Here is a 24,868-nt window from a genome sequence, read left to right as displayed (position 1 = left end):
CTGACCTGTACCCCATGCAATCAGAAGACTGAAGACCTGCTTAGTTGCATGAGTAACAAGCTATGAATTCTGTATCTCAGCGTGTGGCACTAAATGACGGTCACTTCATCCCTGTACTGGGGTTCGGAACCACTGTGCCTCAGAAGGTAACAATTGTGTCTTGGGCTTAAGGGTTTATAAAAGAAATCAAGGATGTGTGGAAACTGAAAGAGACTTTCAGATTTGCTCCTGTGTGAAGCAGACTCACAGAATCTAGCCACATGTAATAGAGAAGGCAGTCTTGTAACTGTTCCTTGGGAACTTATATGGACAGTACCATTTATTCTGGGCTATGTTTTGCTTTTAGTTCCAGCCTGTTGGGTAGTAGGTGGAAAGCAGCTATTGGTGAAACTGTTGTGCTTTGAGTTTAATTGCAAAGGGATTAGTGACATGGATTATTTCTGTGATTCAAATAATTACTCCTCTCTGTTAGACAAGATCCAGATAATATATTTTTGGTGGAATCTACTAGGGATATGGCTTATGAAAAATGATGAGTTTATTGTGTTCTGCTGAAGAGCAGGGACTGAGCATCACGGTACAAATTCTGATTTGTGATGAAGTAAGTTTTGTTTTCTACTTTCACTACAGAAACACTTACCTAAAAAGAAAATAAAACATTTTATGGGTGTACTATACTTTAAGAAAGCACTCTAAATTCTTGCTCCGTGTTCCTATTCATGGCATTTGAATCAAAATACTATAGGAGGTTCTCATGGGAAAATGTTTCCATTCTGATTTTATCCTTTGTTTATTCAGTTAGTGGCAAGGACTATCACTTAAAGCTAGAGTCACAGTTTTCTCATGCAGAAGAAATAATCACAGAGATATCTCTACCTCTTTTGATAGAAATTTTTACTTCTCAGCATACATAGCTTGAAAGAGAGGTAAGAAGTGAAACTCTTACAACATCTGCAGTCTCAGTAAATCTGTAGAGGTCAGTACAGCTTAGAGAATCACAGGGCTGTGCTCAAGAGAGGCCAAAGGGAAAATTGTTGGAGCTGGAAGGGTTATTTAGTGGTTAAGAGTACTGGCTACTCTTGCAGAGGAATTGGGTTCAAGTACCAGCAACCACATGATATCTTACAACTGTTTATAACTCCAGTTCCAAGGCATCCAACATCCCCTTCTTGCTTCTGTTGGCACCAGACAAGTGATGCATAGATATACATGCAGACAAAACAATCACACATATAAGAAAAAAACAATTTTTTAAATGGAAAACTATCAAAGAAGATCATAATATTTAAGGAAGATTTATTGCATCAGACTGAGTAGGCCTGATAGATCTGTCTGCCTCTGCTTCCTCAGATTGGAGATTACAAGTGTGTACATCCACAACCCATGTTTTTACATAAGTTTGGGGGATCAACCTCAGGATCTCATCTTGGGCAACAAGCATTTTAAACAACTGAGCCATTTGCCCAGTCCTAAAGCACACTTTAAAACATAGATTTAAGCATGAGCTATTAAGAGCAAGAATAAGATACACCCAAGTGTAGGTGTGGGCTTTTCAAGGTAATGTCTCCCTTTTTTATACTAGCCATATATACCATTTAAGAGAAGTTATTATCTTCAAATAATTGATAAGATATTTAAATGACTTCAGGGAGTAGTTTCTGAAGGGCACACAGCAGGATCACAATCGATAAAGTGAAACTATTTCATAGGAATCCATGAAACAGGACGTCTTTATTGTATACAAAGTTAACAGTCTTGTTTGAGATACCCAGGAAATAAATCGGAAAATCAACAATGTATCCAAGACATAGACAGGCCAGGACTTAATCCAAATTTATTGCTATTTTAATACAGTGTATCTGAATATGAAAGGAGTGCTCTAATATTATAGCCATCACAGCACAAGTTGCTAACTGTGCTGGAATTCTTGATTCTCAGCTCGTTAAGAGGCTTCAACCAGACAGACTCCAGGGTGAGAGGCCCCCTTTTCTTCCTGTATCCTATCCTTTTAAGTTTTCCTGTTTTTCTATACTGTCTATGAGTCCTTTGATCAAATCACTGAATGAGGGGATATTTTTCAGGATTTCTAATGCCAGTTGTTGTTTTTTAAAAATGGTAAGTGGCATTGGTTACTGTTCAGAAAGGTCACGAGCCACGACAAAACCTAGTATCAGAACTTCATTAGAGGAAGCGGGGGACCAAAAGAACCAAGCCTGGGGAAGAAGCACGTGCAGAGAGCAGAGAGAGGGAAAGAGAGATAGAGATAGTGGGGGCAGGAGAGAACAGAGCAGAAAGGAGGGGCAGTCTGTGTCTGGATCTTTAAGAATTCCCTTGCACATGTGACCACGCTGTGTGTACATAATCACTGGTGCACACTGATGATGTAAGACACAGGACCCCTTGCTTAGCTCCTGAACTGCACATGTGTGGTCATGCAGCTGGAGCGAGGGCAGAATCCTAACATTCCAGACATTTGCTTATTATTAAAAAGCAGGTGATCAGGAATAAGAACTTTGTTTCTCCCACAAAAATTGCTTCCAGCTGACTTGGTGGTTTCAGTTGACTCTTGTGGGGGGATAGGGAAGGGGGACTTCTGAAGTAGACAGGTGTCCTCGGATGGTGGGTTGTTGTCTGCTGCCTCACAGCTGTCCATCTTTCCTGGCTTGGAACTCTTTGGCTGCTTGTGTTTGACAGGATACTGGTGAGACAGAGAAAAACTTAGAAGAAAATTATTATTATTATTATTATTATTATTATTATTATTATTATTAATTATTATTATTAATTTTCCTTTGGGAGTTCCCAGGGTGATAGAGATAGTTCTGAGACTAGGAAAAATTGGGTTTGACACTTATCTGAAGTAGATCTGACCTGTCCAGATGGATTTATGCTGGTTTCTGAAGCTTAGAAAAAATTTTGAACATATTAAGAAGCAGCCATGAGAAAATTTAGTCTTGGGATGGTGACCATTGTAGTGTTTGGTACTTTTCTTATATTGGTTAGTGTTAATGAGAGAGAGAGAGAGAGAGAGAGAGAGAGAGAGAGAGAGAGAGAGAGAGAGAGAGAGAGGAACATGTTTTTAATTTTTACCTGAGATAAGCCTTATGGGAGATAGATTATTTTAAGGTATCTGTTTCCTTTATTAGACTAGCATCCAGGAGACACAGGTGTTCAATTGCTGAGAACATTTAACAGAAAAGGATGGTTACTTAGAGTTATATTAGAGTCTGTTTACTTTTTTTGGTCTGGAGGTGTAAATACCTTTTAACTGCTACTGTTCCTTACCACATGAGTTATATCTGATGGTCCTCAGCTCTATGGTGATCCTGTAACAATTAACTGAGTAGTTAATTAGAAGAGGGAACCAGGAAGAGAAAGAACTTGTGGGGTGAGACCTCATTCTTCTGGAGTTGGTGACAATGCAGTGGATCCTGATGTCCTCTGGAACTTGAGAGAGAGCAGGGCCCTGTCTGTGTCACTGTGCATGGGAAGCACTGCTGACTGGTCTAGAGTGAGGCACATGGAGGGAGCAAATGAAATGAAAGCTGGAAAATCTTTTCTCATTAAGTGACCCTGAAAGTACAATTAAGTCTGATGAGGTGGGTAAGGCTGTTCCTCTACCCCAACAATAGAGAAACGAAAAGAAGAGGTGGGACCCCAAAACTCCCTCAGGACTGATAAAGTGGCTCAGTGTCCAACAGGAAGGAAACAGATGGCCCCCATGCTGTATCCTGGGTTCCCCGTGAGCCTGTGGCCAAGCCTAGGAGGTTTGCTGGAGGTCTTTGTTTGTCCCCATGCCACTGGGTGCCTGGGGGCAGTCAGCTGACCAGTTATCTCTCTAGGTGGCACTTTGGACAAGGTTCAACTGATGACCCGGCAGGTCACGCACTAGCCTGTGTAGCCTTCTAAAACAGGGACCTGGAAGCCCTTGTGCAGCTACTCAGATGGTGTGTGCCAGCATTTGGCAATTCTGTTCATGGGTTTTTTCATTTCTCCCGTGGCACACCTTAAATAACATAGCTGAAACTTCTGCCTGTGGGGTCAGGAGCCTTGCTCTCCAGATGCTTAAGTTTTAGCCCTAATGTCAGGGAGCTCTGGGAGACAAAAAATGGAGTTTATTCTGTGCCTTGAATTTTTTTTTTTGATAGTTTGCTGGCTTGAGGACAGCTTTAGGAAGACCCACTTGGAGGCAGGCTGCAAAGTGATCTCTGGCTAGAGATCCATCAGATTATTATGATCCCAATGGTTTGAGGACAGCTTTAGGAAGAACTGAATCATGGCACAAATGTTGTTTTTTTAAAAATGACAAGTGGCACTGGTTACCATGAGGAAAGGTCATGAGGTATGAGCCACGACAAAACCTAGTATCAGAACTTTATTAGGAGGAAGTGTATGTGTGTAAGGACCAAAAGAATCAGGCCTGGAGAAGAAGCACGTGCAGAGAGCAGAGAGAAGGAAAGAGAGCTAGAGATAGTAGGGGCAGGAGATAACAGAGCAGAGAGGAGGGGGAGTCTGTGTCTGGCTCTTTAAGAATTCCCTACAGGTGCAGATAGGCTTACAGAAGTACACCATGTGTGCGCTGACTGCATGACCACGCTGGCTATGTGCAAATAATCACCAGCGCTCACTGATGATGTAAGACACAGGACCCCTTGCTTAGCTCCTGAACTGCACATGTGTGGTCATGCAGCGGGAGTGGGGGCAGAATCCTAACACCAGTGATTCAGTGATTGCTCAGGACTGAGAACATTTGGGAGATGCCCACCTCTGGGGCTGATGGGAAGAGATCCAGGAAAATTGGAATAGGCTCATTCCTACACATACAGAGCAGCTCCAAGAAGGAGAAGTTGATTCACTGGAAAGCCATTTGTTTGTAGCTGAAATGTCTTCATTACACGTGTACTATTTTTGGTTGCTCCTTTAGGTTCCTAAGGATGAAGTTATCAAGGCTACCAAAATAGCTATCGATGCTGGATTCCGGCATTTTGATTCTGCATATGTGTACCAAATAGAAGAAGAAGTAGGACAGGCCATTAGAAGCAAGATTGCAGATGGCACTGTGAAGAGAGAAGATATATTCTATACTTCAAAGGTATTTTGTACATGGGATGCTTGTGGACATGTTTAATGTGGCTAAACTGAGGAGACAATATGTGTTTGGGTCAATACCTGTTTCATATATTATTACTTATTGGTATAAATTTTATTCATGCATTTTCATGTATTAAAACTAGGATAAAAATAGATAAATATGTTTTCATTATCATTATAGAGTTAAAATTTATGACTTTCATGTAAATAAACTGTTCTGAATCTTAGGTCAAAGCTGCGCTGTTCATCATGAAATGTAAAATGTGACAGAGCTTGACCATGACTCCACACAGTGAACATTGCTGAGGAAATGAGGTAGAATTTGAGATTCAACAGAACCAGGGTACTGTAGCTTGCGCTGCTCTCAAGTGCCTTTAATGGCATTCTGTGGAGCCTTTACTCCAGTTACATCAGGGAGAGAAACAATGAAAAACAGAGCCACGTCTCATCACCATCACCAATGTACTTAGAAGGCAGAAGGTCATGGACAAATAGGGGCTATTTGCACAATGCCCTTGAGCACACCAAGCTTCATTGTTGAGGAGGGGGAAAAAGAGGACACATCTTTCTGAGACATTTCTTGGGCAGGCATTTTTCCAAGGCTAGAAAACAAAGTTCTGTGAGAACAGAGTTCACACAGAAGGGTAGTATATGAAAGTATATTATATGCAGACTATAGTGTCTTAAGAACAATTGGAACCATTTTCAGTAACCATGGCTTAGGAACACAGATTACCTCAAGTTCTGTTTTCTAACATGGAAGCAATTTCATGAAGTTTTTATATTTTTACAGAACAAAGAAAGTTGTAAATCAATGCACATTTAAAATACATTGGTGGGTACACCAGAGAGGCAAAATAGGGTAAGTTGAGGGAAATTTTCTATGCCATGGATGACATTCTTAGCTTTTGGATTAGTGGAAACTAGTAGTCTGATAAGTTAATATAGTCTCAATGTTTTTTGTCTATTAGTCACAAGATGTTAGTTCTCACACAGAGGTGAATGAGCAATGGCTGTTCCAGAGGGCTAGCCCAAGATAAGATAGTTAGCCTTTGGATCTGCAGCATTTTAATTGCACCAGGGTACTGAACTTCCAATCATCCAGGCGATCTCTGCTGACAGCTTCTTTCTGGGAGTGCTTATTCACAAAAGGCATAGCTAAAGTTTAATCAGTTAAGTTCAGCACACACTAACACACCTCCAAAAGGGTTTTCCTAAACCTTCAGTTATGTACTAGTTCTTCCTGTGTTCTTGAATGGATGAGTGATTTAGACCAATCTTATGAATTACTTTGTAAACTCAGCAGTATTATAAGAGAAAACAATTCTTTCTCTTTCAACATTCCATTTCATGTTCAGTAGATAAAAGGACAATAATGAAATGTATACTGATATCCAGTTACATAGCTCAGTGATAGGGCATTGGACTACACACACATTGAAGTTTATATGTGAAAACCCAATGGAGAGAAAGAAAATCAGGGAGTGTATTTCCAATTGTAGAAAAATGTCCCCTTGTTAGATGAAGTAATCCAATGAAAGTAAGTGAACTCTTGAGTTTAAAGTTTTATTCTTTAACTTTGGCAGCTCTGGAGCACTTTCCATCGACCAGAACTGGTTCGATCTTGCTTGGAAATGTCACTGAAGAAAGCTCAATTGGACTATGTTGATCTGTACGTTATTCATTTCCCAATGCCTTTGCAGGTGAGCAATCACTGTGTTTAAAATTATTTCACTAATGATGCCCATATAGCCAATAGTTATGTGGCAATTTAATATTTATACCCTTGGTTGAATGAATGGATTATTTTGATGAAAATCCTAAACAATAATTCCCAAGTCCTGTTTTATTGAGTTATTTTTCCAGCCTTGAAACACTGCTTCCTGCTTGTGAAAGAAAATCTTCTGCATTAGAAACTTGGGAACAATCCAGTAACCATAATTCAAGGCATAGTTCTTGGGTTTTTTTTTTTTTTGTGTGTGTGTGTGTGTGTATGTGTGCATGTGAATTCATGTATATGCAAGTGCACATGTGTGTGCTTGTACATGCATGTGTATGCTTATTCCTATGAAGGACAGTCAACAGTCACTGGTGTTGTTCTTCAGATGCCATCCACAACTTGTTTAAGACAAGGTCTGTCCCAGGTCTAGAATTCTGAATAGGCTAGACTGAATAGACAGTATACTGTCCCAGGGATCTACCTGTCTCCATCTTCCCAGTCCTAGGATTGCAAACATGTACCATCACAGCTGGCTTTACAATTTGTTTTCTGTTTATTGTTTTACATAAGTCGTGAAGGTCAAACTCAGGTCCTTAGGCTTTCAAGTCCAATGCTTTACCTATTGGGCCATCTCAATTCCCCTTAGTCTTTTGAAGGTGTTTACATGCAATTCTGGAGACTGATAAAACCGCATACATATGCTTCACAACGAGGTGTTTTACATCATGTAAATACATGTAGATGATGTAAATATGCTTTATATCATCTCTCGTCATTGAACTTTGGAAGAAGATCTGGTGGTATGCAGTCTGGGTAGGTGTCCTAGTTGGCTTTAGCTGCCAACTTGACAGGGCCCAGAGGTATCTGAGGGAGTCTCAGCCAGGGAATTGCTCAGATTTGCTTGAGAACATGTGTAGTGGATAGCCATATCTTGACTGGATGAGGTGAGAGGGCTCACCCCAATGTGGGAAATGCCATCCCTCTGCAGGTGGTCCTGGCCTGTATAAGGAAGCTAGCTGATGAATGAGGAAGGGTTTGAACCTGGGAGCAGCATTCCTCTATGTTTTCTGCTTCAGTTTCTGCTTGAATCCATGTCCTGACTTCCCTCAATGATGGATTGTGGTCTGCAAGTGTAAGGCATTAAATAAACTCTTTCCTCTCCAGTTGTTTTGAGTCATGGTGTTAATAATTGCAACAGAAAGCCAACTAGAACATCTGGTTCTCATACTACCAGCCCTTGGATACTTGGCAGTTGAAGATTATTTCACTTGATAATTTCACGGTGGTGGGGTTTTGTAGATGGCACTTAACCATTAATAACTGTGTTATGCAGATTTCTTGCTATAAAATTATGTGAAAAACTTAAGCTAGTTTGTGCAATGGAGGCTTTTATGTTACAAACTGGGAAGTTCAAGCAATGACTACATTTAAGGGAATGAATACCATCAGCTTCAGAAGTATTTTCTCCATTCCTTATGCTGTTTATTTAGTTTGAGGCTTTAATTTGCTACGAGTAGAAGATATGGTCTTATGGCAATTCAAAATTCATGGTTGGTAAAACCTGAGAGCTACTCTGGCTTTCTAACCCACTTTAATCCTGAAAAGAAAATCTGACTGATAGCTCAGTTTAATTGTGCATGCCCTTTCACAATCATGTGTCCATTGTGAAAAGGAACTGTTGCTCAAATCATAATCCATTATTGACAGATAATAAATCTATATAATGCCTGGATTTTCTAAAAAGAAAGAAGCATTTTTCTATAGGGAAATACAGGGACTGAAATAATAATTGAAGTCATACAGGACACCATTAGGACTTTGAGAAAAGCATCGATTAAACATAAGGAAAAGATAAAAGATTAGGATATGACAATCTTTAAAGTTTAGTCCCTTTTCACTAAAAATATCTGAAATAATGTCCTACTTACTTGGGGCGGCTTCATGGCCCAGACTCTGAAGTAGTTGGCAGTGTGACCAAATGTGGTGACTGAGTTTCAGTGAAGTCATTAAAATGAATGATTCTATTGCAGCCTGGAGATGTTTTTTTTCCAAAAGATGAACATGGAAATCTGTTGGTAGACCCTGTGGATCTCTGTGACACATGGGAGGTGAGTTCTTAAGGAAAGGACACAGAAGGGGACATTGTGAGAGGATGAGTCAGGTATTACCTCCACCTGTGAGAATGGAATATATGTGGCTCAATCTAGAAGTGTGTAGCTTTCACAAGAGGGGTTTTGATGGAGTTATCGGGGGAAATCATTGTTGGAAAATAATAGTAATGGAGTAGAACTGAAGGCAGGGGCTTAGGAATCTTTTTCTGACCGAATGTTGTAATGTTACCCATTTCTTATCTGTCCGTCCATCCATAATCTCGTCTGTTTATCTATCTATCTATCTATCTATCTATCTATCTATCTATCTATCTATCAATCTTACAATGCAGCCACCGTTTCCTCTCCCTCCTCTCCACCAAGTCCCTCCCAACCAGCCCTGCCTCAGCACCCCCCCATCCACTCTTTCTCTGATTTTGTTCAGAAAAGGGCAGGCCTCCCATGGACATTGACAAGACATGGCATATCAAGTTGTGGTAAGATTAACTACCTCACCTTGTATTAAGGCTAGGCAAGGCAACCCAGTATGAGGAATAGGTCCCCCAAAGTCAACAAAAGAATCAGAGATAGTCCCTGCTCCCACTGTTAGGAGTCCTGCAAGAAAACAAGCTACACAACTGTTACATATATGCAGAGGGCCTAGGTCAGTCCCATGCAGGCTCCCTGGTTGTGGGTTCAGTCTCTGTGAGCTCTTATGAGACCAGGTTAGTTAATTCTTCGGGTTTTACTTGTGATGTACTTAACCCCTCCTACAATCCTCCCTCCATCTCTTCAGCAGGATTCCCCAAGCCTGGCATTATGTTTGATTGTAGGCTCTGCATTTGTTCCCATCAGATGCTGGATGAGGCTGCTCTAATGACTATTGTGATAGGCACTTACCTATGAGCATAGGAAAATATTGTTAGGCATCATTACATTGACTTTCTCTCCAGTCATGTTTGGTTCTATCTGGGCCATCTATCCTCTGGGTCCTGGTGTTCCAGGCAGTGCCAGGAGTGGGCTCACTCTAACTCTCCTGGCATGAGTCTCAGACTGGACCAGTTATTGATTAGCTACTCCCATAATCTCTGTGTCACCCTTATTCCAGCACATCCCATAGGCTGGACAGACTATAGGTCAAAAGTTATGTGGCTGGGTTGGAGTCCCAATCCTTCCACCGGTATTCTTGCCTGGTCACAGGAGGTTGCATATCCCTTTTTCTAGGAATCTTAGCTGGGGTCATCCTTATAGATTTCTGGGAGTTTCCCTTGCACTAAGTTTCTACCTGACCATGGAATGGTCCCCCCTTAAGTCCACTCTTTCAGTACTCTCCCTCCCACACTGCCCTCACCTGATCCTTCATGTTCCAATCCCTACTTGGCTCCAGTCCACCCATGAAATCTCTTATATTTCCCCTTCCCAGGGAGATCCAAGTATCTCCTCCTAACCTCCCTGGGTCTGTGAATTGTAGCATGGTTATCCTTTACAGATAATATTTACTTATAAATGAGTACATACCATGTTTGTCTTCTGGGCCTGTGTTACCTCATCCAGGATGATTTTTTTTTCCAGAGCTGAGGACTGAACCCAGGGCCTTGTGCTTGCTAGGCAAGCGCTCTACCACTGAGCTAAATCCCCAACCCCTGGATGAGTTTTTCTAATTCCACCCACTTTCCTTCAAATTTCATGGTGTCATTATTTTTTAACAGCTGTGTAATAAATATTCCATTATGTAAAATGTACCACATTTTCTTCATCCAGTCTTTAGTTGAGGGACATCTAGGTTGTTTCTAGGTTCTGGATATTACAAATAATGCTGCTATGAATATAGTCGAGCAAGTGTCCTTATGGTATGATTGAACATCCTTTGGGTTATGCCCAAGGGTGGTACAGCTTGGTCTTGTTGTAGATTGATTCTCAATTTTTTGAGAAACTACCACACTGATTTTCAAAGTGGCTGTATGAGTTTGCACTCCCACCAGCAATGAAGGAGTATTCCCCTTGCTCTAGGTTCTTTCCAGCATGAGTTCTTGCCTGTGTTTTTGACCTTAGCCATTCTGGCAGGTGTAAGGTGTAATCTCAGAGTCACTTTGATTTGCATTTCCCTGACTGCTAAGAATGTTAAACATCTCTTTAATTGTTTTTCAGCCATTTGATATTTTCTATTGAAAACTCTGTTTAGATCTGTACCTCATTTTTAGTGGAATTATTTGTTTGTTTTTTGATGTTTAGTTTCTTGAGTCCTTTATATATTTTAGAAATTGGCCCTCTGACAGATGTGGGGTTGGTGAAGATCTTTTCCCATTCTGCAAGCTGCCATTTGTCCTATTGATGGTGTTCTTTGCCTTACAAAAACTTTTCAGTTGTTTGAAGTCCCACTCATTAGTTGTGGATCTTAGTGTCTGCTCTATGGTGTTCAATTCAGGAAGTTGTTTCCTGTGCCAGTGTGTTCAAGGTTTTCCCCATTTTTTTTTTTTTTTTTTGAGACAGGGTTTCTCTGTGTAGCTTTGCACCTTTCCTAGAACTCGATTTGTAGACCAGGCTGGCCTCGAACTCTCAGAGATCTGCCTGCCTCTGCCTCCCGAGTGCTGGAATTAAAGGCGTGCACCACCACCGCCTGGCCCCCATTTTTTTTTTTTTTATATCAGGTTCAGTGTAGCTGGATTTATGTTGAAGTCATTGTTCCACTTGAACTTGAGTTTTGTGAAGGGTGATAGATATAGATTTATTTGCATTCTTCAACATGCTGACACCCAGTTATTCCAGCCCAATTTGTTGAAGATGCTTTCTTTTTCCATTGTATAATTTTGGCTTCTTCGTTGAAAATCAGGTGTCCATTGATGTGTATATTTACATCTGTGTCTTCGATTCAATTCCATTGATCCACCTGTCTATTTTTATGCCAATGTCATGTAGATTTTATTACTATAGCTCTGTAGTAAAGCTTAAAATCAGTGATGGTGAAACTTCCAGAAGTTCTTTTATTGTTCCCAATTGTTTTAGCTATCTTGGTTTTTTTTTTTTTTTCCATGTGAAGTTGAGAATTGTCCTTTCAAGGTCTATGAAGATTTCTGTTGGGATTTTAATGGGTATTGGGTTGAATCTGTAGATTGCTTTTGGTAAGATGGCCATTTTTACTGTGTTTATCCTACTGATTCATGAGCATGGGGATCTTTCCATCTTCCAATATCCTCTCGAATTTCTTTCTTCAAAAATCTAAAATTTTTGTCATAAATGTCTTTATAGAGTTACACCAAGATATTTTGTATTATTTGTAGCTATTGTGAAGGGTGTAGTTTCCCTGATGTCTTTCTCAGCCTGTTTATTGCTTATATATTGGAGGGTTACTGAATTTTTTTTTTTAGTTAATCTTGTATCCTGCCACTTCACTAAAGGTATTTATCAGTTATAGGAGTTACCTGGTATAATTTTTGTAGTTTCTTATGTATACTTAAATATCATCACAAATAATGGTACTTTGACTTCTTCCTTTCCAGTTTGTATCCCCTTGGTATCTTTCAATTGTCTTATTGCTCTAGCTAGAACTTCAAGAACTATATTGAATAGATAATGGAGAGAGTGGGCAGCCTTGTCTTATTCCTGATTTGAGTGGCACTGATTTGAGTTTCTCTCCATTTAAGTTGGTGTTGGCTGCCAGCTTGCTGTAGATTGCTTTTATTATGTTTAGGTATGTACCTCATAATCCAGATCTCTCCAAGATTTTTATCATGAAGGGGTGTTGGATTTTGTCAAAGGCTTTTTCAGTATCTAATGAGATGATCATGTTTTTTTTTAAATTTTTTATTTTTTTGTTCAGTTTGTTTATATGGTGGATTACACTTACAGATTTTTGTGTGTTAAACCATCCCTGCATATCTGTGATGAAGCCTCCTTAATCATGGTGGATGATCTTTTTGATGCATTCTTGGATTTGGTTTGTGAGTACTTTATTGATATTTTTGTATCTATGTTCATGAGCGATATTGGTCTGTAATTCTCTTTTTTGTTGAGTCTGTGTGGTTTGGGTATCAAAGTGACTGTGGCCTCATAAAATGAATTTGGCAATGTTTATTCTATTTCTATATTGGGAAATAAGTTGAGGGATATTGGTATTAGTTCTTCTTTGAAGGTCTGGTAGAATTCTATGCTGAAACCATCTAGACCTGGGATTTTTTTGGTTGTGAAACCTTTAATGAGTGCTTGTATTTCCTTGTGGAATATAGGTCTATTTAAATTGTTCATCTAATCTTGATTTAACTTTGGTAATTGGTATCTATCAAGAAATTTGCCCATTTCTTTTAGATTATCCAATTTTGTGTAGTATAGGTTTTTGAAGTATGACCTTGTGATTCTTTGGAGTTCCCCCTTTGTTTCTGATTTGTTTAATTTGGATTTTCTCTCTGTGTCTTTTAGTTAGTTTTGATAAAATTTGTCTATTTTATAGATTTGCTCAAATAACTTTTTGTTTCATCAATTCTTTGTATTATTCTTTTTATTTCAATTTTACTGATTTTAGCCCTCGCTTTGGTTATTTCTTACTGTACACTTCTCTTGGATGTGTCTGCTTCTTTTTGTTCTAGATCTTTCAGGTGTGCTGTTAAGTTACTTGCATGAGGACTCTCTAACTTCTTTATGTAGGCACTTAATGTTATGAACTTTCCTCTTAGCACTGCTTTCATTATGTCCCATAAGTTTGGGTATGTCATGTATTCATTTTCACTGTATTCTAGAAAGCCTTTATTTTCTTTCTTTCTTTATTCCTTGAACCAGTGGTAATTTATTGGTGAAATTATTAAGGCCACTCCACGTAGTTAAAAGGGAGGTTTATTTTGTGGGGTACTTACAAATGAGGGGGTAGGTTACAGGGTCTGGCAAGGGTATAGCACAATCCGGCGTTGTTCTCTGGAGAACTCTGCTCGGTCTACCTCCAGCGTCCAGAGTCCGGGAACCAAGAGAGTGAGTACTTCCCGATCCTTCGTCTTCCGCTTCCTCCTCTGCCCCGCCTTGTGGGCGTGACCATTACCAAAGCCTCAGTGGGGGTTGGAACTTCCAGGCCAATGCTGGGATGGCTACCCACTACAGTAATTCAGTAGAGAGTTGTTTAGTTTCCATGAGTTTGTAGGCTCTCTATTGTTTCTGTTGTTGTTGCAATCCAACTTTGATCCATGGTGGTGAGATGGGATACATGGGACTATTTCAATTTTCTTATATCTGTTGAAACTTGCTTTATGCCCAAGTATGTGGTCAATTTTGGTCAAAGCTCTACAAGATGCCAAGAAGAAGGTATATTATTTTCTGTTTGGGTGTAATGTTCTGTAGATATCTTTTAGGTCCATTTGAGTCCTATTATTTAGGACTATTATTTCTCTGTTTGGTTTCTGTCTCGATGACCTGTCCATTGGTGAAAGTGGAGTGTCAAAGTCTCCCACTATTAATGTGTGGGGTTCTTTGTGTGATTTAAGTTTTAGTAATGTCTCTTTTACAAATGTGGGTACCCTTGCATTTAGAACATAGATGTTCAGAATTAAAACATCATCTTGGTGGCTTTTTCTTTGATGAGTTTTAAATGTCCTACTTCATCTCTTTGTATTAATTTTGATTTAAAGTCTATTTTGTTAGCTATTAAGATAGCTACACTTGAGTGCTTGTTAGGTCCATTTGATTGGAAAATCTTATTCCAACTCTTTACTCTGAAATAATATCTTTAATGTTGAGGTGTATTTCTTGTATGCAGCAGAAGAATGGATTCTGTTTTTGTATCCATTCTGTTAGCCTCTGTCTTTTTATTGGCATATTGATTTCATTGATATTGAGAGATATTAATCACCACTGATTGTTTGTTCCTGTGTGTGTGTGTGTGTGTGTGTGTGTGTGTATTTGTGTTTCCCTTCTTTGGGTTTTTTGCTGTGAGATTATCTATTCCCTGTGTTTGTATAGTTAACTTTCTTGAGTTGGAGTTTTTATTTTAGTACTTTTTGAAGGACTGGATTTGTGAATAGATATTGTTTAAATTTTGCTATGTCATGAAATATCTTGTTTTCTCCATCTGTACTTATTGAAAATTTTGCTGGCTATATTAGTCTGGGCTGGCATCTATGTTTTCTTAGAGTCTGCAAGACATCTGTTCAGGTCCTTCTTACTTTTAAAGTCTCTTTTGAGAAGTTGTGCATTATTTTTATAGGTCTGCCTTTATATGTTACTTGGCCTTTTCTCCTTGCAGCTTTTTTATTCCCCTTTTCTATTTTTATTTTATTTTATAATTTAATTTAATTTTACGTATCAGCCATGGATTTCCCTGTCCTCCCCCCTCCCGCCCCCACCCTCACCTTTCCCCCAGGCCACCCCCCATTCCCATCTCCTCTAGGGCCAAGACTCCCCTGGGGATTCAGCTCAACCTGGGAGATTCAGTACAGGCAGGTCTAGTTCCCCCCTCCCAGGATGAGCAAAGTGTCCCTGCATAAGCCCAAGGTTCCAAACAGCCAGCTCATGCACTAAGGACAGGTCCAGGCCCCACTGCCTGGGTGCCTCCCAAACAGTTCAAGCTAATCAACTGTCTCACTTATCCAGAGGGCTTGATGCAGTTGGGGGCTCCTCAGCTTTTGGTTCATAGTTTATGTGTTTCCATTAGTTTGGCTATTTGTCCCTGTGATTTTTCCAATCTTGGTCTCAACAATTCTCGCTCATACAATCCCTCCTCATTCTCAATAATTGGACTCCTGGAGCTCTACCTGGGGCCTAGCTGTGGCTCTCTGAATCTGCTTCCCTCAGTCATTAGATGATATTTCTAGCATGACAGTTAGGGTGTTTGGCTATCCGGATCACCAGACTAGGTCATTTCAGGCTTTCTCTCGACCATTGCCAGTAGTCTACAGTGGAGGTATCTTTGTGGATTTCTGGGGGACCTCTCTAGCACTTTGCCTCTTAATATTCTCATGTGGTCTTCATTTATCATGGTCTGTTATTCCTTGTTCTCCCTCTCTGTTCTTGATCCAGCTGGGATCTCCCACTCCCCTAAGCTCTCTTTCCCTTGAAACTTGCCCATCATTACCCTCACTCACATCCAGGTTGTTCATGTAGATCTCATCCATTTCTTTGTCATTGGGTGGTCCCTGTGTCTTTCTTAGGGTCCTGTTTTCTAGGCAACCTCCCTGGAGTTGTGAGTAGCAGTCTAATCATCTTTGTTTTACATCTAGTATCCTACTTATGAGTGAGTACATTCCATGTTTGTCTTTCTGAGTCTGGGTTACCTCACTCAGGATGATTTTTTCTAGATCCATCCATTTGCCTGCAAACCTCATGATGTCATTGTTTTTCTCTGCTGAGTAGTACACCATTGTGCATATGTTCCACATTTTCTTTATCCATTCTTCAGTTGAAGGGCATCTAGGTTGTTATGGCGCTTTCTTAGAAAATTGGGAATCCATCTCCCCCAAGACCCAGCTATACCACTCTTGGGCATATACCCAACAAATGCTCAATCATACCCTTGCAGCTTTTAATATCCTTTCTTTATTCTCTGTGTTTACTGTTTTGATATTATGTGACAAAGGGAATTTCTTTTCTGATCCAATCTGTTTGCTTGTTCTGTAAGCTTCTTGCACCTTTATGGGTATGTTCTTCTTTAGGTTAGGAACATTTTCTTCTACGATTTTGTTAAATATATTTTTTTCGGTGTTTGAGCTGGGATCTATCTCCTTCTTCTATTCCTATTGTTCTTAGGTTTCATTTTGTTCATGGTGTCCCAGATTTCCTGGATGCTTTGTGTTAGGAGATTTTTAGTTCTACCATTTTCTCTTGCTGATAAATTTCTTCTATTGTATTCAATGTCTGAGATGCTCTTTTCTATCTATCTCTTAAATTCGGTTAGTGGTGCTTTCATCTGTATTTCCTTAGCTTACCCTGATTTTCCATTTACTAAATTCTTGAGTCTTGAATAGTTTTCTCTACACTTTTTTTTTCTGTTTCTTCTTAGCTTTCCTGGCATTCTTTAAGGGACTTGTTGATTTCCTCCAATATTTTGTTTGTTAGTTTCCTCAAGTTCTTTATGGGAGATTTTCATCTCCTCTTTAAGGACCTCTATCCTCACTATAAGGATTGTTTTTCTGTGCTTTGGCTGTGTTGGAATATTCAGGGTTTGCTGTAGTGCAATGGCTGGACTCTAGTGGTGACATATTGCCCTGGCTGTTGTTTGTGTTTTTACACTTACTTTTAGGCATCTGGATTTGAAATGATTATAGGTCTAGGTGCTAGTTTCTGGATTTGTCTTTGTTGGGTGAATGTTTTCTTCCTCAATTTCTGTTTCCATCTGGTCTTCTGGATCCTATGGCCTGTGGTTGAACAGAGGGTCTCCATCCACATTGGGGGCTTAATTTCTGACATCCTGAATGTTTTCTGATCCAGCAGTGGGTTGCTGCCCAAGATTGGGGCTGACATTCTGGTTAGGTTTGTGCATGGCTTCTGATCTTGCCAAGGGTCTGCTGGGGTTCAGATGCTGGCCTGGCCTCTGGTAAGGTAGGATCCTTCTGCCTGGTTTTCAAGGAGTTCGGCTGGTCTTTGGGGTTCAGGATATGGTCTGGCCTCTGAGCATCAACATTCTGGCCTGGCCTCTGATGGGGTGGAAATCTACCAGAAGTGTTAGCCAGAATTTGGTGGTAAGAAGAGGAGGGGCAGTTGAAGTTATGCTGGCATAGCCCAGGTGCAGTGGGGAGCAGAATTTTCTGGGGTTCAGCATGCTGGCCTTCCTCTGGGCAGAGGAAGTGTTCAGCCAGAGAGGTCAGCAGGGATCATGTGTCAAGGAGAGGATGGGCACTTGGGCTTATGGTGGGTGGAGCAGGCAGGAGTTGGGTGGGGTGGTGGCTTACCTGGTTTTTAGGATGCCGGTCTGGCTTCTGATGGGGTGGAAGGCTTCTGCCAGAGTTGTGGGCTGGGATATGGTGATGAGGAGAAGAGGAACAGTTGGAGTTCTGCTGGTTCTCAGGAAACTGGCCTGGCCTCTCATGTCACCTATTTCTTAAGGACACAGGAATTGTTTCTTGCTTTCACTTCCTTTGCTCCTTATTTCCCCCCAAAATTCTCTAGACAGTCAAGGCCAGTAGCTCCTTCAGCATTGCTTGAAAGCATCCCTTTTAACCCCACTTCTTGGAACAACTGCACAATTTATCCTTCACTATCTCCCACCATAGGCCATGGAGAAGTGTAAGGATGCAGGGTTGGCCAAATCCATTGGGGTATCCAACTTTAACCGCAGGCAGCTGGAGATGATCCTGAACAAGCCAGGGCTCAAGTACAAGCCTGTGTGCAATCAGGTGAGCCCTTTCCACAACTTGATATTTTATGCCTAAATTTGTTCATTCTTTACCAATGCCTCATATCCATTTGTTGTCTAGTCCTGTCCATTTTACCTTCATGGGGTGGAAATTTTAAAAGTGGAATCTTTCTGAGAGGACATAGAAGTCCCTTCATTACAACTATGAGAAAGACAGTGGATCATTAGGGCTAGCTCAGGGCTAATTGGATGTAAGAAATAGATCAGGGAAAGATAATCAAAGGAGGCAGCAGTCTTAGTGAGGTCATTGAGAAGCAATTGGATGAAGAAAGAAAAATGCTGTGGAGGGGACTGTGTCCAGAAAGAAAGGTCCTGGGAAGTAGTAAAGAATTATGGAGCCAAAGTAAAAGATCAACAGTACAATCATGAATGTTATATGGCTATGTCCTGAGTCCTGACACCTCTGATTTCAGGTGTATTAACCACAGTCATAGCTACAGGGAAATTAACTGGAAGCTATCAAATTCATTCAGATTTGTGAGATATGTTGCTTGGCTGTGGTGAACTCATGATGGAAATTTTGTGCAGAGCACTTTGAGCTGCCCTTTTTCTTTTCCACATATATCATAGTCTATTCCTTCCTTTTTCCTGACAGCAAATCAACTGTTTAAACACACACACGCGCGCACACACACACACACACACACACACACACACACACACACCAGCACATATGTGCAAGTCAGAGAATTATAGGAATTGGTTGGTTTTCTCTTTCCACCATGTGGGGCACGGGATTGAAATCAGGTCATCAGGCTTGATGGTAAGTGCTCTAACCTGCTAAGCCATTCCACCAACCCCTTTTACTTTTCTTATATGATAGTTTGCTAACAACAACAACAACAACAACAACAACAAACCAAAACTTTTACAAACTGAGATAAAACTCAATTATAGATGAGATAATGTAAACATTAACAGTTTGCCTTTGACTACCAACGTTTTGACTGAATTATCATAGTGAAAATCAGCATGAGCAAATGGATTTGCTTGCCCTTTTTCTTTTCTCTCTGTGTTTTCATGGACTTACAGATTTCTTACATTGATATGAATCCTACCAAACTGGTTCTTTTGTCTTCACACAAGCCACCATGAGCCTTTGGCCAAATTCATGTTCTACTGTGATTTAACATCCAAATTTGCAAGGATACTTCCCCCCTTCCCACTATGGAATTTCCCAAGCCTTCATGAGGTGGAAAAGATTATTTAGCACCTAAGAGCTGGTCCATAGAATTATTTCTTCTCAGGTATACATTTAAAAATGTCTTTCTGTAAGAAAGAGGAATTAAATTTATTTTGTTAAAGTGATTGTTACTTAATGTTATTTTTTCACTTCAAATTTCATGTTATATTTTTAAACAATTCAAGTTCTTTCATTTTGATATTCCATTTTGTATTAATCAAAGCTTCATATAATCTGATTATTTTTTATCAGGTAGAGTGTCATGTTTATCTGAACCAGAGCAAAATGCTGGACTATTGTAAGTCAAAAGATATCGCTCTGGTTGCCTACTGTACATTGGGAAGTTCACGAGATGCATTATGGTAGGTAACTAAGACAATAGTGAATCTCAACTATCATTGTTGAAATATATTTAGTTCTGTAACAACTTTCTAGATTAACTCTCAGCTGATTTTAGAGGGGCTGGTATTTAAATTTCTGAGAAACCCTGAGATGATGTTGACTCTAATAGGTCAAGGAGAACAGTTGCATATGTATGGTCTGGTGTATGTACCTGTTTTGTAAGCCTCCTATCATTAAGGTAATTTGAACTTCTGGAGTTCAGCATTTTACCTTCTTTTCCAGGGTGGACCAAAAGAGTCCAGTTCTCTTAGATGATCCAGTTCTTTGTGCCATGGCCAAAAAGTACAAGCAAACTCCAGCGTTGGTTGCCCTTCGTTACTTGTTGCAGCGTGGGATAGTAGCCCTGGCCAGGAGTTTCAATGAGAAACGGATCAAAGAGAACATGCAGGTGATGACAGAGCTGTAAGCCTTGAAGCATCTGTGAAATATCCTGTCTTAGGGTTATTATTGCTGTCATGAAACATCATGACCAAAGGAACTTGGGGAGGAAAGGGCTTGACAGGTTTATGTTTCCACATCACAGTTCACCATCAAGGGAAGTCAGGAAAGGAACTCAAACAGGACAGCAACCTTGAGGCAACAACTGCTTCAGAGGCCATGGATGAACACTGCTTAGTGGCTTGCTCCTGTTGCCTTGTTCAGGCTGCTTTCTTATAGAACCCAGGGCCACCAGCTTAGGGATGGCATTGCCCACAATGGGCTAGACATCTACCATTAATCACTAATTAAAAAAATACATTACATCTGGGTATTTTGGAGATATTTTCTCAATTGAAATCTGTCCTATAAGATAACTCTAGCTTTTGTCAGGTTGATATAAGACTACCAGCACACATCCTTAACCTGGGTCCTTTGTGATCTCTCATGGACATCTTTGTGCTTCTTAGCCTCTTTTGAAATTATATTTATTTGTGTGTGTGTGTGTGTGTGTGTGTGTGTGTGTGTGTGTGTGTGTGCATGCACGTACCATGATGTGTATGTGGAGGTCAGGTGACTGATTTCCAGGAGTTCACTTTTCTTTCCACTATGGATTTCAGGGACTGAATTCAGATCTTCAGGCATATGCCACAATTGGTTTTACTTGTTTGTCTCATCTTGCTGTGGATTGAGTTTTATCATTTGCAAGACTGCGAGACTTCTCTATTGGTTGTGCTGTTGTAGAACTGCCTAAGTTCTCCTTCATTATAGCTTTATTTTTATTCTTTTGTGAACTAGCTTAGGTGCACTTCATTATACATCACAATTGTCAGAATGGAGTAGTCTAGAGATGTCTGTTTCCTGTTATCTGTAAGATCATTTAAAAATCTCTCTCTCTCTCTCTCTCTCTCTCTCTCTCTCTCTCTCTCTCTCTTGTGTGTATGGACATGATATGGTGTATATCTGGATGTCAGAGGACAACCTTAGGTGTCAGTTTTCACTTTTCACCTTGTTTGACACACAGTCCCTCTTGTACATGGCTGACATTGGGTTAATTGGATGTCCTAGTAAGTTTTCTGTTGCTGGCTTAAAATCATGACCAAAAGTAACTTGGGTGGGAGGAAAGGGATTATGTGGCTTACACTTCAACATCACAGTCCATCTTACCTTTAATAGTTTTATAAGCTGTTCAGATATTGATTTTTTATGTTTAATCTGTCTCTAATTTAGCCAAGATCTTTTAAAGCCAGTTCCTGTGCTCTTTCCTCATGATTTCATTCACATTTGACAATTTATAAATTAAAATATATAAAACTTATTTTCTCATTTCTAATGAGATGTAGGAGTCTTTGTCCATACATTTTACTAAATACTATTGTTAAAATTCAGTTTTTAAAGTTTTTTCAGTATTTTAAGTTCATATGTTTCAATAACATCATTTCTGTTTCTTTCCTAATTTTCCTTTGGTTTGCAGTTGTGTGGTTCAATCTCTTATATAAGAACATGGCTTTATTTCTTTTCCATCTGTTATTCCTTAATAGTTTGAATGCTTTGCTTGATATCTTCACAAGACTTGGGACATGTCTCCTGTGTTTTCAATATTGCCTCTGCACTACTCTGTTGAATTGACTTGGATTTCCCAGACTGGCAATATGGAATATGAAAGTAATAAAATTTCTACTTCTGCAATAGGTTTTTGAATTCCAGTTGACTTCAGAGGACATGAAAATCCTAGATGGCTTGAACAGAAATTTAAGATACAATTCTGGACATTTGTAAGTATTTTGGATCAATAGATTGCTTCAATTTGTTTTCTGAGTAGAAATGTAATGTGTTCAAAGTTACCTTGTTATACAGAAAACATAGGCTAGTCTGAGTTAGGGATGAGTTGCTTTGGGAGTTCTTACAGATTGTCTCCAGAGCTCTCTGTTCATGGGACATATACTTTGCCATGTAGCTGAATTAAATGTTTGTAAACGTGAGCTTATGGCACCTGCTCCCATATTTCTCAGGTTGCTTTTTTTCCTTCCTAACCAGATCAAAGGTATTTGTTTCAATACCATGGTCTTAGACTCTCATATCTACTCCATATGGAATTGTTAATTACACCTTGTCAATTGATTTTTTAATAGATTCTATTTTCTCAATTCCTTTCCCTGAACATTTGTTCAGCACTGAAACTCTACCTTTGTATAAAACCAGTTGGTCTTTGTGAGGTGAGCAGAAAGTACTCTTTGACATTTTCAGAAATACAGAGATGTCAGTGCAGAGAATAGAAACATCTTAGATTAGTGAGCTAAGAAACCAAAGGAAGATTTGGGAGACATTGTGCTAGAATTTGAAGCCAACAAATGGTGTCTAGTTTTCCTTCCCTCTGTAAAGTTGTGGGAATTGAGAAAGAACATACCCTGTAAATGGACAGAGGCAGGGTTGTGTATTCCTTTTGCCCATGGGAATTTAAATTCACAATAGAAATAATGGAATGGTGTATAAAATGAGAATAGTCCCATTAAAAATTATATGTCCTCAATAAAATAGCAGATAAACCATTAACAATCTTTTTATTAGTATAGAAAAAAGTTAAGAATTAGTGATAACACAATGAGAGAGTGGCAAGCAGAGAGGAATTGTTGCTATCTTTTATATGTTTAATTATAAAGACTGAAAAAAAAGATCTTTGTCAATTATATTTCGTGTCACTAGTGAAGTATGAACATCACCAAATGACAAAGTATGCTTCTAGAATAAGGAATTCAAAATTCTTAAACTGGGCATGGTGGTATACAATTGTAGCCCCAACAGTGGGAGGTGGAGGCAGGAGGGTCAGAAGTTCACAATCATTTTCTGCTACATAGTGAGCTTGAGGCCAGCCTGGGATAAGTGAGACCCTGTCTAAAAGTTCCATTTATAAACTTAACATGTTAATTACCTGTATTAGCTAGGGTTGCTATTGCTGTGAAGAAACAGCGTGATCAAAGCAACTTGTGGAGGAAAGGGTTTATTTCACTTATACTTCCATATCACTGTTTCCTATTAAAAGCAGTGAAGGTAGGAACTTAAGCAGGACAGGAACCTGGAGGCAGGAACTGATGCAGAAGCCATGGAGGAGTGTTGCTTACTGGCTTGCTCTACATGGCTTGCTCAGTCTACTTTCTTATAAACCTCAGGACCACCAGCCCAGGGATAGCACCCAACACAGTGTACTGTGGCCTTCCACATCAAGCAGAAATTAAGAAAATGCTCCATTGGCTTCCTGCTAGCTGGATTGTATGGAGGCATTTTCTCAATTGAGACTCTCTCCTCTCAGATGACTCTTATTTGTGTAAAGTTGACATAAAATTAGCCAATATAATATGTAAACACTGTATTTGATATTTTAAAAAAGTGAATTTGTTAGCAGTAACTAGTACACCTTAAACTAGCCTTTATTACTGACCTACATTTGGACTTATCCTTCTTTAAAATGAGGAAGAATCGATTGCTTATTTTAGGCATTCTTTTTTTCTAATTGTAGCTTTAATGGACATCCCAATCATCCATTTACTGATGAATATTAACATGGAGGCCCTTGTCAGAATTCTTACCAGAAGATCTGTTTTATGCATCATGATATGAGAGGTGTCTTGGATATTGGCAATTGAACACATCACTTCTTATCAGACTTGTCTTGTTAATTCTGTCAGCTAGAGCTAAGTCTCCAGAGCTGTTTGGGAAGTCGGAAAGGCAACATCAAGATGTTTATCCCAAAGATTCTTATGTTTTGAAAGATTAATTTATTTTTATTTTACATATATGAGTCCTACATGCATGTGTGCCTTGTGAATGCCCGTGTCCATGGAGGGGAGAAGAGGGTGACAGATCACCCAGAACTGGAGTTACAGATGATTGTGAGTTACCATGTGGGTGCTGGAAGCCAAATCTGAGTTTTCTGTAAAAGTAGCAAGCCTTTAAATATTTTGCCATCTCACCAGGCCCTACCCTAAAGATTCTTGCCTGCTTCTATTTCTGTGACATCAGTTTTTTGTTTCCTTCTGACACCAACCCAATTTGCCTAGAAATCTTGGGCAGTAGGCTGTAGTTGAGGAGAGTCATTTAATAGACATTTTTGGGTTGAAGTTGGAAGAACTTTCAACATTTAGGGAGTTAACAGTGAGAGATTACTGGTAAGTCAATAATCCTCAAATCCTTTGAGAAAGAAGAAAGTACTCTGAAGTTATTTTGCTCGTAGTTTGGAGGTGAGGCAGATATGGTAGGGGTGACCTGGAGTCCCAGAGCTCCCTTCACCAGCCCAAGGACCAGAGTTCCAAGAGTTTTCCCTGTGGGAAGGTTTGGAGGTTGGTAAGAAGAGAACTCATCTAAAAGAATCATCATTACTCAAATGTGGGGAGAGCAAGAAAGAAAGCTGAACACGTCTCTGCTTGGGAAATATATCATTTGTTTTTGATAATTACATGTTGCAGATAAAAGGGAACTCTACATATTTTATCCAAGACAGAGAGCTAGACTTGATAATTGTATTTTCAAGGGTTTCAGCAGTTGTCTTACTGAGCTATGGTAGGAAGTCAATGAATGTAAACTCCATATTCATCACATTTTCTTAGATTTAAAAATTTATTTGTGAAACTTGATCTTTCATGTTT

At 39.6% G+C, this 24,868-nt stretch overlaps 1 protein-coding gene across 2 annotated transcripts; it reads left to right on the top strand.

Annotated features, from left to right (window-relative positions):
- On the top strand, positions 1-24,034 carry LOC118584072 (3-alpha-hydroxysteroid dehydrogenase). 2 transcript variants are annotated; one of them, XM_036188035.1, is made up of 9 exons: positions 1-146; positions 4,925-5,092; positions 6,678-6,794; positions 8,842-8,919; positions 18,084-18,206; positions 19,662-19,771; positions 20,034-20,199; positions 21,921-22,003; positions 23,743-24,034. In XM_036188035.1, exons 1-9 carry the CDS (start codon positions 63-65, stop codon positions 23,783-23,785), a joined length of 972 nt encoding a protein of 323 aa, XP_036043928.1. In that variant the 5' UTR covers positions 1-62; the 3' UTR covers positions 23,786-24,034. The 2 variants fall into 2 exon arrangements, with proteins under 2 accessions (XP_036043928.1, XP_036043929.1); XM_036188036.1 differs by lacking the exon at positions 18,084-18,206.
- The last annotated feature ends 834 nt before the right edge of the window (positions 24,035-24,868 follow it).

Source organism: Onychomys torridus, chromosome 5 (assembly GCF_903995425.1).
Source record: "Onychomys torridus chromosome 5, mOncTor1.1, whole genome shotgun sequence".
Classification (NCBI taxonomy): Eukaryota; Metazoa; Chordata; class Mammalia; order Rodentia; family Cricetidae; genus Onychomys; species Onychomys torridus.
The sequence above is the reverse complement of the archived record's forward strand: the minus strand, read 5'-3'. Positions and strand labels throughout refer to the sequence as shown.

Excerpts from the sequence above, each read along its gene's own strand:
- LOC118584072 (XM_036188035.1), top strand. The coding sequence starts at position 63 with ATGAATTCTGTATCTCAGCGTGTGGCACTAAATGACGGTCACTTCATC. Across the intron at positions 147-4,924 it reads GAACCACTGTGCCTCAGAAG|GTTCCTAAGGATGAAGTTAT; the intron begins GTAACAATTGTG and ends TTGCTCCTTTAG. Across the intron at positions 18,207-19,661 it reads ACAAGCCTGTGTGCAATCAG|GTAGAGTGTCATGTTTATCT; the intron begins GTGAGCCCTTTC and ends ATTTTTTATCAG.